The sequence below is a fragment of the Pristis pectinata genome, chromosome X (genome assembly GCF_009764475.1).
Source record: "Pristis pectinata isolate sPriPec2 chromosome X, sPriPec2.1.pri, whole genome shotgun sequence".
Taxonomy (NCBI): Eukaryota; Metazoa; Chordata; class Chondrichthyes; order Rhinopristiformes; family Pristidae; genus Pristis; species Pristis pectinata.
The window spans coordinates 4,861,695-4,878,940 of record NC_067450.1 but is presented as its reverse complement, the minus strand read 5'-3'; the positions used below and the strand labels follow the sequence as shown (position 1 = coordinate 4,878,940).

Here is a 17,246-nt window from a genome sequence, read left to right as displayed (position 1 = left end):
TTGTATTCTGCCTTCAAGTTCGTTCTTCCAAAGTGCATCACTTCACACTTTTCCAGATCGAACCCCATTTACCTAACTCGCACTCAAATCCTCTTGCAATAAAGGACAACGTGATATTTGCCACCATAATTGCCTGTTGCACCTGCGTGTTAGCTTTCAACGACATCAGGCCCTGGAACTAATTAGACAGCACCCCGTTGTGTCCGCGGGCAGAGCAGCAATGCAGTAGGAGGAATCTGCTGTGCACAAATGATTGACATTTGCAAGGTCCGCCGCAAATTGCTGCGTTAGACGTAGGGGTTGTACGCGGGATTATGAATGCGGGTCTTGCGTGTGACGTGTTTCCGGTAGTGGCTCGTCGGACTTGGTGGTGAGTAACACTTTCGTCGAGGAGAAGCAGGTAAATTCACGGTTCCGACGTCGGAGGTATTGCGTGGTTCCTCCACGGTATCGTGGTCGTCGTCGTCTGGGGGTGAAGGGCGGGAGGTACCGCGACTCGATGAGTCGATGGTTGCGGCCTTCACGGTCGGCTGGCCTAAGCAGCGGGAGTGGGCCGGCTTTGGCCCTCATCGACGAGCTGCCGTACTTCTGTGGTAACTCGTCTGGGGCTTACGATTGCAATTCATGGGTGGTACCGGGTGGGGTGAATAGGGAACTTGTAAAGAAGGCAACTGGTAACCTGCAGCGTTAGATCTATAGAGCAAACCTTGTATTGAAAAGAGTTTTTCTGCAGGATTTAATTAATATATGTGATTTAATTACCATTCCGTCCCGTATCGTGCAGATTTTCCTCTCTTCCTCTCAAATTTGCGTTTAAAATACAGCTCCCAGTAATGGTTAATGGTTATGTGCAGAAAGGATGCTTTTGGGGGGGGGGGGGGAGTGGGTGGTTATGTCGACGGCCATTTAATGTCCTTAAGAAAGTGGATTGCTGCAGTCATGGCCGAAGTGCTACAACGGTGCTATTGAGTTGGGAGTGCCGAGGATTAAGTTTGAAGGAGTGATGATGTATTTCCATGTCAGGATGGCGTGTGATTTGGAGGGGAACATTTGGGTGTGTTCCCGTGCAATTGAAACCCTTGCCATTCTCCATCGTAAAGGTTTCAGATTTGGGAGATGCTGTTGGAGTAAGCTAAGCAAATGACTGCTGTGTAGCTTATAGTTTATGAACATTGGAGTCGGTGGTGGAAATGATGAATACTTAGGGTTATGAATGGGTTGTCAATTTGGGGTCTTGTCCTAGGTAGTGTTCAATTAGAGTGTTATTGGAGCTGCCCTTATCCAGGGAAGTGCAGAGTATTCTATTATGCTCCTGATTGGTCTTGTAGACGGTGAAGAGACCTTGGGGTGTCAGGAGGTAAGTCTCTTGCCTCTGATTTATTCTTGTAGTCACGGTATTTGTGTCTCGTCCAGATGAATTTTTGGTCAATGGTGAATGCCAAGGATAAGTGGATAAACTCTTGTTGAAAATAGTCATTGCCTGGCAGTTCTGTGGCACAAATATTTTTGACCTGCCTTTGTAGCCACAGTATTCGTGAGTGCTAGTCAGTGGTGAACTTTGTGGTGTTGATTGTGGAGTACTTGATATTTGATGCCATTGAATGTCAAAAGTAGCTGGTTAAACACTCTTGTTGAAGATGGTCATTGCCTGCCACTTCCTGGCATGAATGTCACTTGTCACTCATCAGGCCATGCCTGAATGTTATTTAGGTCTTGCTGTGTGCAGATGTGGGCTGCTTCATTTGCTGAGGAGTTGTGAATGGAATTGAACTCTTTTGCAGCTTTGTTTGTAGTCTCTCTTGGCGATAACTGGACAAAACTGAGAGAATTGTACCTAAAATTACTAATGACAGGAAGAGTACTTGTGTTGCTGAGACTTGTGAAGATTGACTGTTGCATAGCTTGTTCTTCTGTAACAGGTTTTTAATTGCTCATGCAGGGCACTGGTTGATGCTTTCTATTTGTACCTGTTTTGTGAGTGTGTCGTACCTCACTAAAGTAACAGCTTCTAGCCCATTAAGTTGTCATTCCTAAGATCCAAAAAGTTGACTAATTCATTTTAAGATTGGGCCTTAATGTTGTGAATTAAGTTGTTAATAAAACAACCAAAAAATGTACATCAATACCTCTAACTTGTCATCGGTCTTCACCGTGGAGGACATCAGCAATGTGCTGGTTAGTCAGGAGTCTCACGAAATGGAATTGAGTTCAGTTAAGATTACTAGGGAGAAGGTGTTAGGAAAACTAAATGGACTAAAGACTGATAAGTCTCCTGGACCGGATGAGGTGCATCCCCCGGTTCTGAAGGAGGTGGCTTTAGAGATAGCGGAGGCATTGGCGATTATTTTCCAGAAATCGATAGATTCCGGTGTAGTTCCGGAGGACTGGAGGGTCGCAAATGTAGTTCTGTTGTATAAGAAAGGTGGGAGGCAGCATAAAGGAAATTACAGACCTATTAGTCTGACGTCAGTGGTGGGAAAGTTATTGGAATCTATCCTCAAAGACGCGGTTACGGAATACCTAGAGGCGCAGGGCAGGATAGGTCCTAGCCAACATGGTTTTGTGAAGGGAAGATCCTGCCTGACCAACCTATTGGAGTTTTTTGAAGAAATCACAGGTAAGGTGGATAAGGGAGAGGCGGTAGATGTTGTGTATTTAGACTTTCAAAAGGCCTTTGATAAGGTGCCTCACAAGAGACTGATTAATAAGATGAGAGGTCATGGAATTACGGGTAGGATAACAGAATGGGTGGAGCATTGGCTGGTTGACAGGAAGCAAAGAGTGGAAATAAAAGGATCTCGTTCTGGTTGGTTACCGGTTACTGGTGGTGTGCCGCAGGGGTCGGTGTTGGGACCGCTCTTTTTTACCTTGTACATTAATGATTTGGATGATGGAATAAATGGTTTCGTGGCTAAGTTTGCGGATGACACCAAGATAGGGGGAGGAGTAGGGAGTATTGAAGAGATAGGAAGGTTGCAGAGGGACCTAGACAGTTTAGGAGAATGGGCAAGGAAATGGCAGATGAGATTCAATGTAGGGAAATGTGCAGTTGTACACTTTGGAAGCAGAAATAAGCGGGCAGATTATTATCTAGGAGGAGAGAAAATCCAAAGCACGGAAGTCCAAAGGGACTTGGGGGTACTCGTGCAGGATACCTTAAAGGTTAACCACCAGGTCGGATCGGCGGTAAAGAAAGCGAATGCTATGTTGGCATTCACTTCGAGAGGTATAGTGTATAAAAGTAAGGAAGTGTTAATGAGGCTCTACGGGGCACTAGTGAGGCCTCATTTGGAATATTGTGCGCCGTTTTGGGCCCCACATCTTAGGAAGGATGTGTTGACGTTGGAGAGGGTTCAGAGGAGATTTACGAGGATCATTCCAGGAATGAAAGGGCTTGCGTATGAGGAGCATTTGTCGGCTCTTGGACTGTACTCGCTGGAGTACAGAAGAATGAGAGGGGACCTCATAGCGACATTTAAAATATTGATAGGAAAGGACAGAGTAAATGTGGCTAGGCTGTTTCCCTTGGTGGGTGAGTCCAGGACCAGAGGGCACAATCTTAGAATTAGAGGGTACAGTTTCAAAACAGAGATGAGGAAAAATTTCTTTAGCCAGAGGGTGGTGAATTTGTGGAACTCCTTGCCACGTACAGCAGTGGAAGCCAGATCAGTGGGGGCGTTCAAGGAGGAGATAGATAGGTATCTAAATAGTCAGGATATCAAGGGATATGGGGATAAGGCCGGTAATTGGGATTAGAATAGTTTTTTTTTCTTCTTCCCCCATTCCCCATTTCCCATTTCTCATTTCTATTTCCCTTTCCTTGGAGCAGACTCGATGGGCCGAATGGCCTGCTTCTGCTCCCTTGTCTTGTGATCTTGTGGTCATGCATTTTATTTTGGATATTCATATGACCAATACTATAAAGCATCTGTATGTGGATGGAACAGTCACTTGGCACCTCCCTTGTTTTAATGAAGAATTATTGCTGGCTGGCAGGTCACAAATTTAAGTTTATCCTTTAAGTTGAAGTTAACTTTAAAACAATTCAAGGCTGTAATGAAGTTACCTTATTGAAGCTGTGTCATTGCTTCTCACTTGGCATATCATCTGTTTTTGTGCCACTATTTCAATGCACTCCCTCTTTTTGAAATTCTTTTTTTCTACCCTCTGTAGAGTTAAGATCTCAAGTCTTGTTCGCCAATCACCCCTGCACTTGCTAACCTAAATTGGCTTCTGGTTAAGCCGTGTGTTGATGTACAAATCCCTCCATGCTCTTGCCTCTATCTCATGCTTATCATTTTGCAGACCACTAATCTTTCTGATCACGGATATTCAGAACATAGAACACTACAGCACAGTACAGACCCCTCGGCCCACAATGTTGCACTGACATTTTATCCTGCTCTAAGATCTATCTAACCCTTCCCTCCCACATAGCCCCCTATTTTTCTGTCATTCGTGTGTCTATCTAAGATTGTCTTAAATGTCCCTAATGTATCTGCCCCCAACATCCTCAAAGAAACAACTTACCCCCGACATTCCCCCTTATACCTTCCTCCAGTCACTTTAAAGTTATGTCCCCTCATGTTAGCCGTTGTCGCCCTGGGAAAAATTGACTGTCCACTCGATCTATGCCTTTTATCATCTTGTACACCTCTAACAAGTCACCTCTCCTCCTCCTCTCCAAAGAGAAAAGCCCTAGCTCACTCATTCCTTAATATCAGCAAATCATTTCACTCTATTTGAAATGTTGGCATTTTGACTGAATCTGTGGAAGTAGAAAAGAGTTCTCCTTTAATAAATGCTGCAGTGTCTTTTTATCCTAGTGAAGTAGGGGTTAAATGTGGCATGTTACCTTTTGATGAAATGGAGCTGCATTTGTGGTAAACGGATCAGTGTGGCTTCCCATCTTTTTTGGAGGTAGAAGAAATGCACGTTGAGAAAGTTTTTATCAACATGAAATACCATAGTGTACCTGGGGTACATTTGCACTTTGGGTTTCAAGTGTTTTATTTTCTGTAATCGATGTAAATTCAGAATGATTACTCAGTGAGAAAAAGTTGAGAAATTCGGAATGTAGGATTGCACACATAAGGCAGAGACCATTTTGATACAATAGCAACCCTTCTTTCCCACCCCTCCCTTTTTTTTAAGAAATTCCTGCAAGTGATGTCGCTGATCATTGGATCAATAAACTTTACTCACTATGCAATGCGGTGCAGTTCTTAAAAACCCAAAGTGGTTTGGACAGAGGACAGCTTTGAAGAATGCCAGTGCATGATGCAGATGGAAATGAAATTGAAACTGTAACACTTAAGCCACAGCAGATTATTACTCTTTAAAGGAGCAGAGTTAGCATTTCAGGTGGCCTTGAGTTGTGATATCCAAACCATTAACCCATTTTTTCTTTGACCTGCAGTAAACCTTTGCTCTTGACATCTTAATGTGTTTTATATTTTTTAAAAAATTACCGGAAGCAAGTGGCTGATTGCATCTGAACTGCAATTGTTCAGTATGTAAAATTGTGAAATTGCAAGTAAAAACCCACATGGGTTTTAGACTGCAAAATGCCTTGTTTGATAAATTGACCGTCCCTTAACTATTATCCAGCTTTTTATTGGCAACATTTTCTGTTTTGTAATGTGTCCTGATTATCAGATATGTGTCTGTAAAGTCCATTCATCCTCCCGTAGAACTGTATCAAGAGCTTAAACAATGGCAAATAATCCAATTTAATGATGTCCCCGCATGAAGGCTCCCTTGGCATTGGAATGGAACTTCTAGGACTAGATGAAATTTAGAAGCAAATTGAGGCTTTGTGTTCTAATTTATACATGGTATAGCAGTTAAGGAGGTTGGTCATCAATTATCAGGGCACTCCTTGAGGACATCGTACTAGAATGAATAACTGCCTGAGGAAAGAGCTGAGAGCCAGCAGAGCTCTTGGGGTGATTAGCCTTGTGCTTTGAAGAATAATTCACCTTGTGAATGATAAGTGGTCTTGAAAATAGTGCTGAAGGTGGCACTGTGGGAGTTGAGATTCTGTTCCTTTAAGAAAAATAGCATGAGAACCATTATGGGATGACATTGGTTCCTAGATACAGTTTAGCCTGATGGATTGGATTGCAGTGGTCTTTTTTGTTCACGTGCATCAGTGTTAACTTTCCCTAAATCTTCTTTGTGAATTGCAAAACCTGAGCTATGAATGTAACCACGGGTCATTAGACTTGTTAGGGAAATACTGCTGGATGCGTTAACCCTTAAAACAATAATTGGGCATTGTTAAATTTGCAACAAATGGTTATTAAGTATGTGGAGTATCATTATCCACAAGGGATTTACTGCTTTTAATAGGCTGCCAAGTGCAATGGGTTTTGTCTCAACAGTTACCACTGAACAGTTAATAAAAATGTGTTGCTGTGGATAGAGAGGAAGACAAACAAGGAAGTTTCTCTGTTGTCTAATTGTTATTTGTAGAATAGGTCCTGCTGCCCTCGCAGCTCCAAGGACCCAGATCTCCAGTGCTGTCTGAGTGGAGTTTGCACAAGCTCTCTGTGCCCGTCTGGGTTTTCCCCCAAGTATTCCAGTTTCCTCCTAATTGGCAGGTTAATTGCATACTGTCAGTTGCCCTTAGTGTATGTGGGTGGCAAGAGAATTGGAGGGAGTTCATGGGTATGAGAGAATAGCTTACTAGGAATAGTTGGGAGAATGGGCTTTGAGAGGTGGCACAGACCTGATATTGCAGTAGTATCTACTAATTTGAATCGGATACTACATTCGGAGCTTTTAACCAGCAAATTTATTGGGCAAAACCTGGCACTTTGGAAGGGAACCACCAACAAGGCCATACATGGGTACACACGTTGCTTCCTTCCGCACCTGTGCGTGGCAGCATGAAAGCCAGGAACACGGTGGAGACCCAGTGTTTCTGAATGAGCCTCCGGGTCTGGGAACACAGTCCGGTTGTGGTGAGCCGAAGGGCCAGGGACATTTCCTATCTAACCCTTCAACCCGTGCAAAGCAACCCCTTTCTCTTGACAGAAAAAGTGAGTGGTTTGTTTTTATCAATTAAATTTAATTAGTTTTCAAATCTGAATCCATTTCAACTGTCTAATGTCTGTTTGTCAGAGATACTTACATGAAGTTCAAAATGCTTTTTGAGAGAACAAGCTGTCAAAAAGCCATTGAGGTAAATTACAGATGGGATTTTGGGGTCTAGTTGCTGTTTGTGGATTGCCGCATTTCAGTAGATGAATGTGACGGTGAGGCCTGGAGCTGGATTAAGTAAGCAGGGCTGCAAAACTTGGTGTCCTTGAGGATCAGGTGAGTGGAGTGGGGCAAGACCAGGCTGTAAGCTGGGTTGAACACAGTTTGTCCTAATGTCTTGTTAATTTCAAGAGCCAGCAAGTAATAGACCTACTCTGTTTACTATCAGAACGACTACTCTTCAGGTGAGGTGGCCTACTATTTGCTTAGTGGCACTGAAACTGTTCATGCAAAATTCTGTATTATATAGTATAATTTGGAGAGTTCGGTTGACTTGCCGAGTCTCTGAATTACTAAAATTAAAATATGAACATGTATGCAGAATGCTGATCTTTAAATATTCATATCTTGAAACAGTCCCTGTGTTTGGAGTCTGTAGATTCGTTATACATTTATGCCCTCTACTTTCCTTTAAAAATCTTGTTAAAGGAATATAATTGTTCCCCTTTGTACTTCACACACAATGTTTAGGCAGCTGACCAATGCTGCACAGATACAGACCTTACTGTATTCGACAGTTTGATGTAACCTAAGTTGAGATCCAGTGGAACACTTGCATAAGTTGGAGTTGGTAAACACATTTTTGGTTGGGTGCTGTTTCTAGTAAGTGATATTGTGAAATGTGCATTAATCCAAATTCCAGATATTGTGTAACTTATAATTATCTTTGCTGTGGAGAGCCAGTTAAAAGATCCAAGCAGGTAACTGGAGAAGCTAGATGTTCTGCAAGTGGTGGCTTGGGAACCATTGGCAAAAAAAAATCTGACCTGAAAACCTTCCTGGAACCTTTTTGAGGACTATCATTTTTGTATTGTAGCCTTCAGGTTGACTTCTGCCTGCAATAATATTGTAACCATTTACTTGGTGCAGGAGGACAAGACATTCTCCAAATAACTCTTCAACTGATGATTTGAGTACTGAATCCTTTCCAGTTTATAAAGGGAGTTTTAATAATTTTGCAGTTTTGAACATAAATACAAGAGCACAGAATATTAAATGTTAACACAGCAATAGTGCACTTTAATCCTTGCAAAACTGTTCTGCACATTTAATATATTAACTAGATTTGGACAAAAACATGAATTTCTGAGCTTGTTTGAAGTTCACTTGATTTCTTTGAATATTCCACTTTCTGGTCTGTATGCCTCTTTATATTTAAAGAAGAACTGCAGGTATCTGTTCATATCAAAGATTTTTTTTTGTGTGTCAAGCTTCAAAGACCTCCATCATATCGATCAGGAAGTACCTTGCACAGAAGTTGGAAGAGATTTTTCTAACCGTGTGGTAATATATTGTAGATTTAAGCCGATGAATGATATTGGGAAGATGTGGTGTGGTCTAATTTGGCTTTTAGCCAAATCTCCATCAGTAAGAGCAAAAGGAAATGGTTGTTGGCCGTCCTAGGGATGGAACTGACTGGACATCTTCCTACCCCAAACTACTGAACCATTTAGTCTACACCTGCTCTCTGACACATTGTTTGAATGACATGCTTGATAGTCTTTCTAATTTGGGATCTGCAATGAGCATATCTGTTTTAACATGTATATATTTTGGGAAGTTTTTACCTGCTATTCTTTGATGCAGATATCAAGTGGTTGACCATGGGAATTATTGCTACGAGTTTGAGAAGCTTGTTCGGAAAGAAAGAGATGCGAATTCTCATGGTTGGTCTGGATGCTGCTGGAAAAACCACCATTCTTTACAAATTTAAGCTTGGAGAAATTGTTACCACAATTCCTACCATAGGTACGTTCAATTAACCTCGTATAATTGAATTAGCAATGCTGTAATCTTTGTTTATTGTGTTGTTTCAACTTCAGTAATGAAGGTCTTTTACAGCACATAGTTTGAGTCGATCATTATTTGGTGATACTAGCACTCTAGTTCGCAAGTGACGCTTTAAAATCTGTCTGCAGCTAAGTATGCTAACTTTACTTGAATAAAAATGGTTTGGGCATATTTAGGTCTTTATCATTGTTGAAGTTTTAGATCGAATAATATCGGAGCATGCTGTGATCTGTCAGCTTTTGAGTCAAATCATCAGTGCAAAAGAACAAGAGGAAATGGTTGAAGGTCTTCTAAGCCTTAAGGTGATCAATAAGCTCTTGGAGACTTTTGGTAGCTGGTATCGTTGCTTTGAATTGCCCCATGTTGACATCATATCTCAAATTCCTATAATCTGCCATAAAACCTATGCTTTTACTACTACCTTTCCAGGTGAAAAGAATAAACTCTAGCTTCCTCCTGAACAACTGCAGTGGTTGTCCTAAAGGCCATTAATGGCTTAAGTTTGGTATAGCAAGTTGCCAGCAAATTTTGCTTTTCAAATACTTTGTATTCCTTGCACACCTTTATGTAATTGGACTAGGGCTGTTTAATACTCAGCTGAGCAGGGTGTTGAAAGCCCGATTAGTCAACCAACTTGCTGGAAGACAACTGCTTGGTACTTGAAGAACATCAGAAGGTTTCCGCTTTAATGCTGCAGCTAGAAATTTAAGATTGCGGCTTGTCTATCTGTCTCCTCTTGATCTTTGACTAAATATTTGTGCTTTTGAGGAAGTCTGCAGTAATGATGCCAAACTTCTGGTTGGATAGACTTGGAGGATTCAGTTAAAAAGGGGAAATGGATTGGATAAACAGGTGATAAGATATCTTTCTTTTCCCAGGTTTTAATGTCGAAACCGTGGAATATAGAAACATAAGCTTCACGGTGTGGGATGTCGGCGGACAGGATAAAATCCGACCACTTTGGCGTCATTACTTTCAGAACACACAAGGTAAAAATTGTTTTTTGTTCTAGTGCTATGTACAATTGGCACTGCTTCCGTTAACGGATGTTCAATTATGCTGTTTATTAATGAGCATTTGGGAGGATGGGGTGAAATGAGGTGAGGGCAATGTGTGATTTGTAGTTCCTAGATTTGGTATACCTTTGAGTCTGTCCACTTAAGTGTTGAGCGAACCCTTAAGTTCTGAGTTTAAAAGCAGCCAAGACTGCCTTTAAAAGTGAGAGTTTATCCACTTTGATTCCTAGTTTCTTTACAGTCATTGAATGTTAGTGGGCAACTAAATCGGTCAACTAATAGTTTCTGACCTCTTCCAGTCCTGACGAAGGGTCTCGGCTCAACGTCGACTGTTTATTTCCCTCCATAGATGCTGCCTGACCTGCTGAGTTCCTCCAGCACTTTTTGTGTATTGCAACTAATGGATTGTTGGTTTTGTATCTCAAAGGGGCTGGAATACAAAGAATGAAAAATGTGCTTTGGTTGTAGAATCTTGGCTAGGCCTTTTCAGAAATTCTGTTTTGCATTGGGCTCTGCACCTTTGGCAGATCATGTTGACCTTGGAAAATGCATGGTGCATACTCAGTGGGGTCGAATCAAGGGTGGGTCGCATAAGCTGATCTGTATTCAAAGTTTAAATTTGAAAGGTGATCTGATCAAGGTTTTAAAACGTAGTATTCAATGTTCCTCGGAGAAACTAGTTCTCTGGGCAGAGTCCAGAATGAACAGTACAGTCATGAATGACCCAATTCTAACTGGTGAAATCGGAGTGCTTTATCCATAGATGGGGCATTGAAAGTCTAGGACTCTTCCTCTTTGCTTTTGCCCCTCCCCACCCACCAATGTTTGTGGGTGTTGGAGTAATTCATTATTCGAGACTCTTCATTGAATGTTGAGGGAAATGGGGCAAAGTCAGGTGGACTTAAATGGAATTGCAATAAAAATTAAATAGAATAGGCTTGAGGGGCTGAATGACCTTCTGTCCAAAATGGCAGTGTTACTTCTACTTGTCCTATAGCCTATATTTTTCCTCTGCAACCTGTACATGTTTCTTGCAAAGTATTTTATTGTTGTTCAGGGAAATTGGTGTTTTAAGAATGAGTGGGAAATATTAACTACAGTCTGAGGTATTGTGCTCACTTTTATTCTTTTAGGGTTGATATTTGTCGTTGACAGTAATGACAGGGAACGTGTGACTGAGGCACGGGAGGAGCTAATGCAGATGCTTGCAGAAGACGAATTACGTGAAGCTGTCTTGCTTGTCCTTGCCAACAAACAGGTAAATGAACCATTGCGAGTGAGGTAGTTCATCAATTTTGCTGGCATGATTTTACTGGAACTGTTCAACGTAGAACATTTTTTGAAGTGGTTAATTGCAGATCTTGCCTGATCGTGTATCCCAGCTGAGGTGAGTTCTGAACAGCACTTTACTGGAGCAAATGAGCGCATGAAAATTCCATCCTGGCCTGACGTTTCATCCCACATGCAGCAACTGAGCCTGACTTTCCCTCTTGGGTACACCATGAGTTCTTTTCCTAATGGGCCCATTTTTAGTTTATCTGTGCAGCCTCGCAAGTACTGCATTCCAAAATATGGCAATTGTAATTTGGCGCAAATTGTCACTGCTAAAATATCTTGCTGTATTTTAATACTTCAGTTTCTTGCACCTTCAATGGGCAAAATGGCAGCATTTGTCTTTGCGCATTGCAAACTGCGAAAAACCAGCAAATCTTTTTCCTCTTGCAATTATGCCTCTCTCGAAATGGTCTAGAATACAAAGTTTCATTGTCGATAATAAAAGTTTATCCAGGGAGTAGAGAATAGTGCATGTACTATGCAATTTGCCAACCATTTTAACAATAAATGCTTGTCTTGGTATCACAGTGCAGGCAATTATTCAGTTTATCATGCCTATGTTGACTCTCTGGTAGAGCTATCCAATTAGTCACATAGCCCTGTTTTTTCCTGTTATTTGTCCACTTCTCCTTAGAAAGTTAACACTACATCATCTTCTACAATCCTCTTCAGGCAGCGCATTCCAGATCATAATTCTGCTGTCTTAAAGTTAACGTTCTCTGCGTCTTGCAACTCATTCTTTTACAAATTATCTTAAATCTGTGTCTTCTAGTTAATAACCCATCTGTTTGGCAATAGGCAATAGGAAAGACACCTGATGTCTTTCTCCGAAGTGCGTGCCCAGAATTGGACGTGCTACTCTAGCTGAGGCTGAACCAGTAATTTACAGAAGTTTGCCGTAACTTCCTTGCATTCATGTTTTATACTGTTTTTGGGTTAAGGAACCAGTACGCGTCTCTAATCTTTCTGAACTTGTCCTGCTACACTTAAGCGCCCCACCCTGATGACTCTGCTCCTGCACCTACTTCCACTTAAAGTTCATATTGGGGTTTCTCTTCTCAATTAGTTACTGCTTTTCTGTTTTTTTTTAAACATGGAGAAAAGAGAAAAGGGCATTTTGGGATCAGGGACAATCTTGCAGCTTCTCCTAAAGCAATATAACCCTGAGGTATAAATGTTGCCTCTTCCTCCTAGGATCTTCCGAATGCAATGAATACAGCTCAAATCACAGACAAACTGGGCCTGCACACCCTGCGCTGTCGACAATGGTATATTCAGGCTACGTGCGCCACCTCTGGTGAGGGTCTCTGCAACGGTCTGGATTGGTTAGCCAATCAGTTGAAAAAGAAGTGATGACTGCTTTCCAAGGATTGTGTATTTGGAAAAATTTAACTGTCCTGATGAGGTGAATTTGGCTACACTGACTTTTTTAATCTTCATCATTTCCTTGGGGTGTGGTGTCTTCTGGTTATTGAATTGGGGATCCGAGCAGTAGTGTCCTTTGACTGTATTGTAGTCTCTCTTCCAAGACTCTCATCAAACAGCTGCAGTTGGCTTAAGTGTAAGAAACTCGAATTGGAACTGGACCTGTGCAGAAAGATTTAAACAAAAAAAAACAATGCATCCAGATTGAATTTATCAACAGTGCATTTATCACATTCCAATAAATGGAGCATTTTGCTTGTATTTTTAAATTGCACTTCTTGAGTACTGGAACTCAGTTCTGTTCATTTCTCCATGCTTTTCATTGTTGCCATCTTTTCTCTGCTGTGCATTGTTCTGGGTATGTTTTAGAATGTTGTTTAATGCATAGCCAGTGATGGAATAGGTACTGTAAAATCAGCTTAATTAAACAATTTACCTGTCCACCTCTGCAAAATAGTGTGGGTCAGTATCTTTGTATGGCTGAAATTATAAAATGTCATCTTAAGACATTAAAATATCAATCGACATCTGTTGCTTGGTGTTTAAACTGTTTCCAAATGCTTTTAAACCATCTTACTGAAGGGTGAGGGAAGGGGGCACTGATTTGCAGAAGGACCAGAGGTACTGCAATACTTTGTATGAAGCCACTGAGTCCTGCGCAATAATGAGTGGCCAGCTACGTTTGAGAGGCATTCCTTGCAATACAGTGGGCGTGATGTATCTCTGTGTTGCTATCATTCAGAATAGCACAAATTTAACTCTTTGCAGAGTAGGTGTGATGGGGAAGGAATCCACGCTGCTGTATCCTTGGGTGTTGGTGCATATCGTCAAGGTAGTATGCAATTGGCAGAATTGTTGGACACGCACAGTTAAAGTTCTACTTGAATCCCTTCTATGTATAAAAAAAATAATTGTAAACATTTCGTAAGGAGCATTGCAGTTTCTAATTCAAAGTTTAGGATCTGCTTGGCACACCAGATCAGTGCTATTCTTTACTCTGGGATCCAGGTTTGTATCCAATTTTGACAACGTGATCACTTCCTCACTGGTTTTGAGTTGTCAAGGACAACTACAGAAAATGTCAGTCTATAGAATCTGCCATTTAACCTGGAGAAGCTGTTTTTAAATATCAGGAAGTATCCAATGAGCTTTTTTTTCCACTTCCCCCTTCAGTTAACTGTGGTTACAACAGGAAAGCATTTTCTTTAAGTTCTGCAGTATATATGCATGTTTCTGGGCTGACAAAAGCAGTGTGTAACTCAAAGCTTTGTGGTGGGGGGCAGGGTCACGAATGAGTTGTTAAACTGAAGTTACTGTGTGAGGGATGGGATAGTAGATTTTCTAGGTGATGGAGAAACATTTTTACATAGTTTGGGGCTGTAGAATAGACTACTAGAATTTCTTCATTGGCCAGAGGCTGCGTAAAGTGTTAGTCAGGTTATAGAATAAGGATCAAGCTTGGACCCTTGTGATTAAATGCCAACACAGACGGGATGTATCCATTTATCAGATATTGAAACTTCCATCATTTGGTAGTACTGAATTGTTTCATCATTAGCAAACTACTCTCAATATCACAGCAATCTTATCCATTATCTGACTTTTAATTTAATCTTGTACTCGGCAAGATTATAAGCAAGGTTGGGTGATATTTTTTTTAAAAATTTGGCTATTCAAGCTGATTTGAATTGAGCTGTGGTCATGTTTTTTTTAGAAAAGGCAAGTCCATTCCATCCTAAGCTTGGCACTGATTACAATCACTGTGGACAATAATAAAACAAGTGGCTGGAAAGAAACTGGAGTCAGGTGGTATCTGGAGAGGATGATTCATGTTTTCTTCAGTTGCTGCTTGACTGGAGTACTTCCAGCACCTATTTCATTGGATTTTCAGCATCTGCAGTATTGCCTTTGGACTATAAACAGTAATTTTATGCCAATTTATTGGCCCGTGTCAAAATCCAATTTGGATTTGAGGGTGGGCAGTGGGGGTTTGAATTTGGAGATAAGGATTTTGCACTCTTTTGGATCCAATTTTCATATCAAGTACTTGGGTTAAATAGTGTTCTACTTCCACCACACTGCATAGTTGTGATGCTGCTGTTGAAAAATGACCTTGGACTGTGGTTCAAAGCATACTCAAGTGTAAAGCATGTTTCAAATGCAGTATTCTCTGGCAAAACAAGAAAACAAAGCATTTTAGTAGCCATTACCTCTTATGGCCTTTCAGTTATGGCTCTGTGTTGCGTTTTGTCACGTTTTTTTAAAAAAAAACCCAATCTGTTGGTCTCTGGTTTCCATTGTGCAACGAGGGAAAAGTAAAACTAATGGTCTGAAAGTTTCCATTGATTCTTGCTGCTGGAATATAAATCCTAGATTTGATTGGATTGGCTGTGTTTAAAAGGCCAGCATCATCTCTCAGCAGGTAACTCTCACTTTTTTGTTACCGTGAATGGATCTCCTTTACATATATCGAAACACTTCACCATGCTGAGCTTTGCTCATTTATGCAATGGAAGGTGAAGCAAGTCCACTGATCTCAAATGTATGAATATTTTTGTTTACTTGAGTACCAGTGCATTGGAGATGTTTCTAGTGTAGAGTTCCCTTGAACAGCTCACTTCGGCACCTAATGGTGGAAGGGCCTGGGCTTCCTGCGGGTAGGTAATTTATCTAAATCTGTTTTAATTCCAGTCTGCTGAAGTGGGGGATTATTGCTTTAGTTTGCTCGGATGGTTTTTGCTGCACTTTCGCACAGTGGGACTGGGGGATAGGATAAAGTTAGCTTTGAGGAGAGGGGCTGGCTAAACCGGAAACCTTTCTGTTGGGCTCTTGCCACCACTAATCCTATTCTTTGCTAATCCAACTCATTGTTGCAGATGAATAACAGGAGTGCCAGGAAAGCTCTTTGCCCCACGGAGGTTCTCCCCTATCAGCTGTCGGGTCCTAACGGTGCTCGTGTCTGTCCCTCCCTGAAACGAGCAGAGAGAGACGGAGCAGAGGTTGGGAGCCACTCTCAGCTTGGCCCTATTCAGGGCAGTTGTCGTCTGTCCGTCTGTCTCTCACTTCCAGCCTGTCCACATTGTTCCCCATGCAACCTCTCGGCATCACATGTCGGAACGGTATTGACCCAGGCAGTAATCACATTAAAACGCGAGAGGATTCAGCCATTCTGTCTTTTCAAATGCACGGCAACTGACAGTGGTATGTAAGCAGGGAGAGTGGGGAAACACTGCATTTTCTAACCGAGGAAGAAGTGCACAAAAGAGCAGAAGACTGGCATAATAGACAGCAGCTGTCCCTGTGAAAAATTGTTCAGATTCCTCTCCGGTAGCTATAGAAGTGCGGCTCATCGCCACGCAGTTCCTCTGACTTCCCCGAGACATCTGAACGCCCATCTTACTGGAAATGTTGCTAAATTGTCCTTGTGGCGCTCTCGTTTCATTTCTCTGAAATGTCTTGGATTTGCAATGAATGAAGCACTTTACCATCAGTGAAACTGAGCTCCAGATGTAGCTCGAATCTTCAGCTATTTTGTCATTCCAGTGGTGGAGATCACATTCCCACACATTTACTTGGAGTTACTAATATTTTGTAAACTTGCACGAGAGCATTGGTCCAATAGCAATTTGATATCCATCTGATGAAATGCATTTGACTAATTCTGCCCAGTCCAGACTGTTTTCTAAATTCTATGGCTTGATTTCAGTCTACACTGAAGTAGACAAGACACATGCTTTCTTTTGCAGTAAGTTTTTTTTTGTCCAATCATTAGAAGTGTATAAAAATAAGATGTTCATAAAACATGCAAACAAGCATAATCCTTCAGCCCATCTGTTCACTCCTTGCTTTACATGTTTGATCACCCTTCCACCACTTTGTGTGCTTGTGATTTTATTGAGACTATTAGTTGCTGCTTTTCCCACAAGTGACCAATGTACAAAAAGGATTCCTAAAGTAGTGAAAACTATTTTTAGAAATGCAACTCTGGTTGCCTTTGCTCTGCACACCAACCCCATCAAACATATATTAAAATTTAGTGACTTTATTTGCAAATAACATGGGATTATTAGAAGTAAGTGAAGTAATGGGAAGTTGCTCACTGGGGTCCGTGTTAATAAGTTCATCTCGAGTGATTTGAGAATTGCTTTTTCAAAAAAAAATGATAATGGTGCTCTTAATCTGTGCTTTCCTACTAGAGCACACTTGCTGATAGGAATGCCATGGTTAAACTAAGTACATTAAACATCTGCAATGTATAGCTGTCTCCTGATTTGTTTTGACCATTCACAGATAAGGTATCTGGATTATTGGATAGGTCCTCATTTTGTCCTAAAGTTCCAGATTCAAGAACCACTCCAGAAATTTGATTGTAGAAATACAAGCTTGTTCCAGTGCTCTCTTCCTAGATGGTGC

The 17,246-nt window shown here is 41.4% G+C and overlaps 1 protein-coding gene across 5 annotated transcripts in view; it reads left to right on the top strand.

Moving 5' to 3' along the window:
• The first annotated feature begins 243 nt into the window (after window positions 1–243).
• Window positions 244–17,246, top strand: part of arf3a (ADP-ribosylation factor 3a) — a 36,477-nt gene continuing 19,474 nt past the window's right edge. For 3 of the 5 annotated variants that reach the window (XM_052009351.1, XM_052009350.1, XM_052009347.1), the window contains exons 1-3: window positions 290–400; window positions 8,854–9,015; window positions 9,936–10,046. In XM_052009351.1, coding sequence (XP_051865311.1) covers window positions 8,871–9,015; window positions 9,936–10,046 — 256 coding nt within the window. In that variant the 5' untranslated portion in view covers window positions 290–400; window positions 8,854–8,870. Of the gene's footprint in view, window positions 401–8,853; window positions 9,016–9,935; window positions 10,047–11,206; window positions 11,332–12,602; window positions 13,361–17,246 lie in introns of those variants that run through there. The other 2 variants (XM_052009349.1, XM_052009348.1) reach the window with 2 other exon arrangements.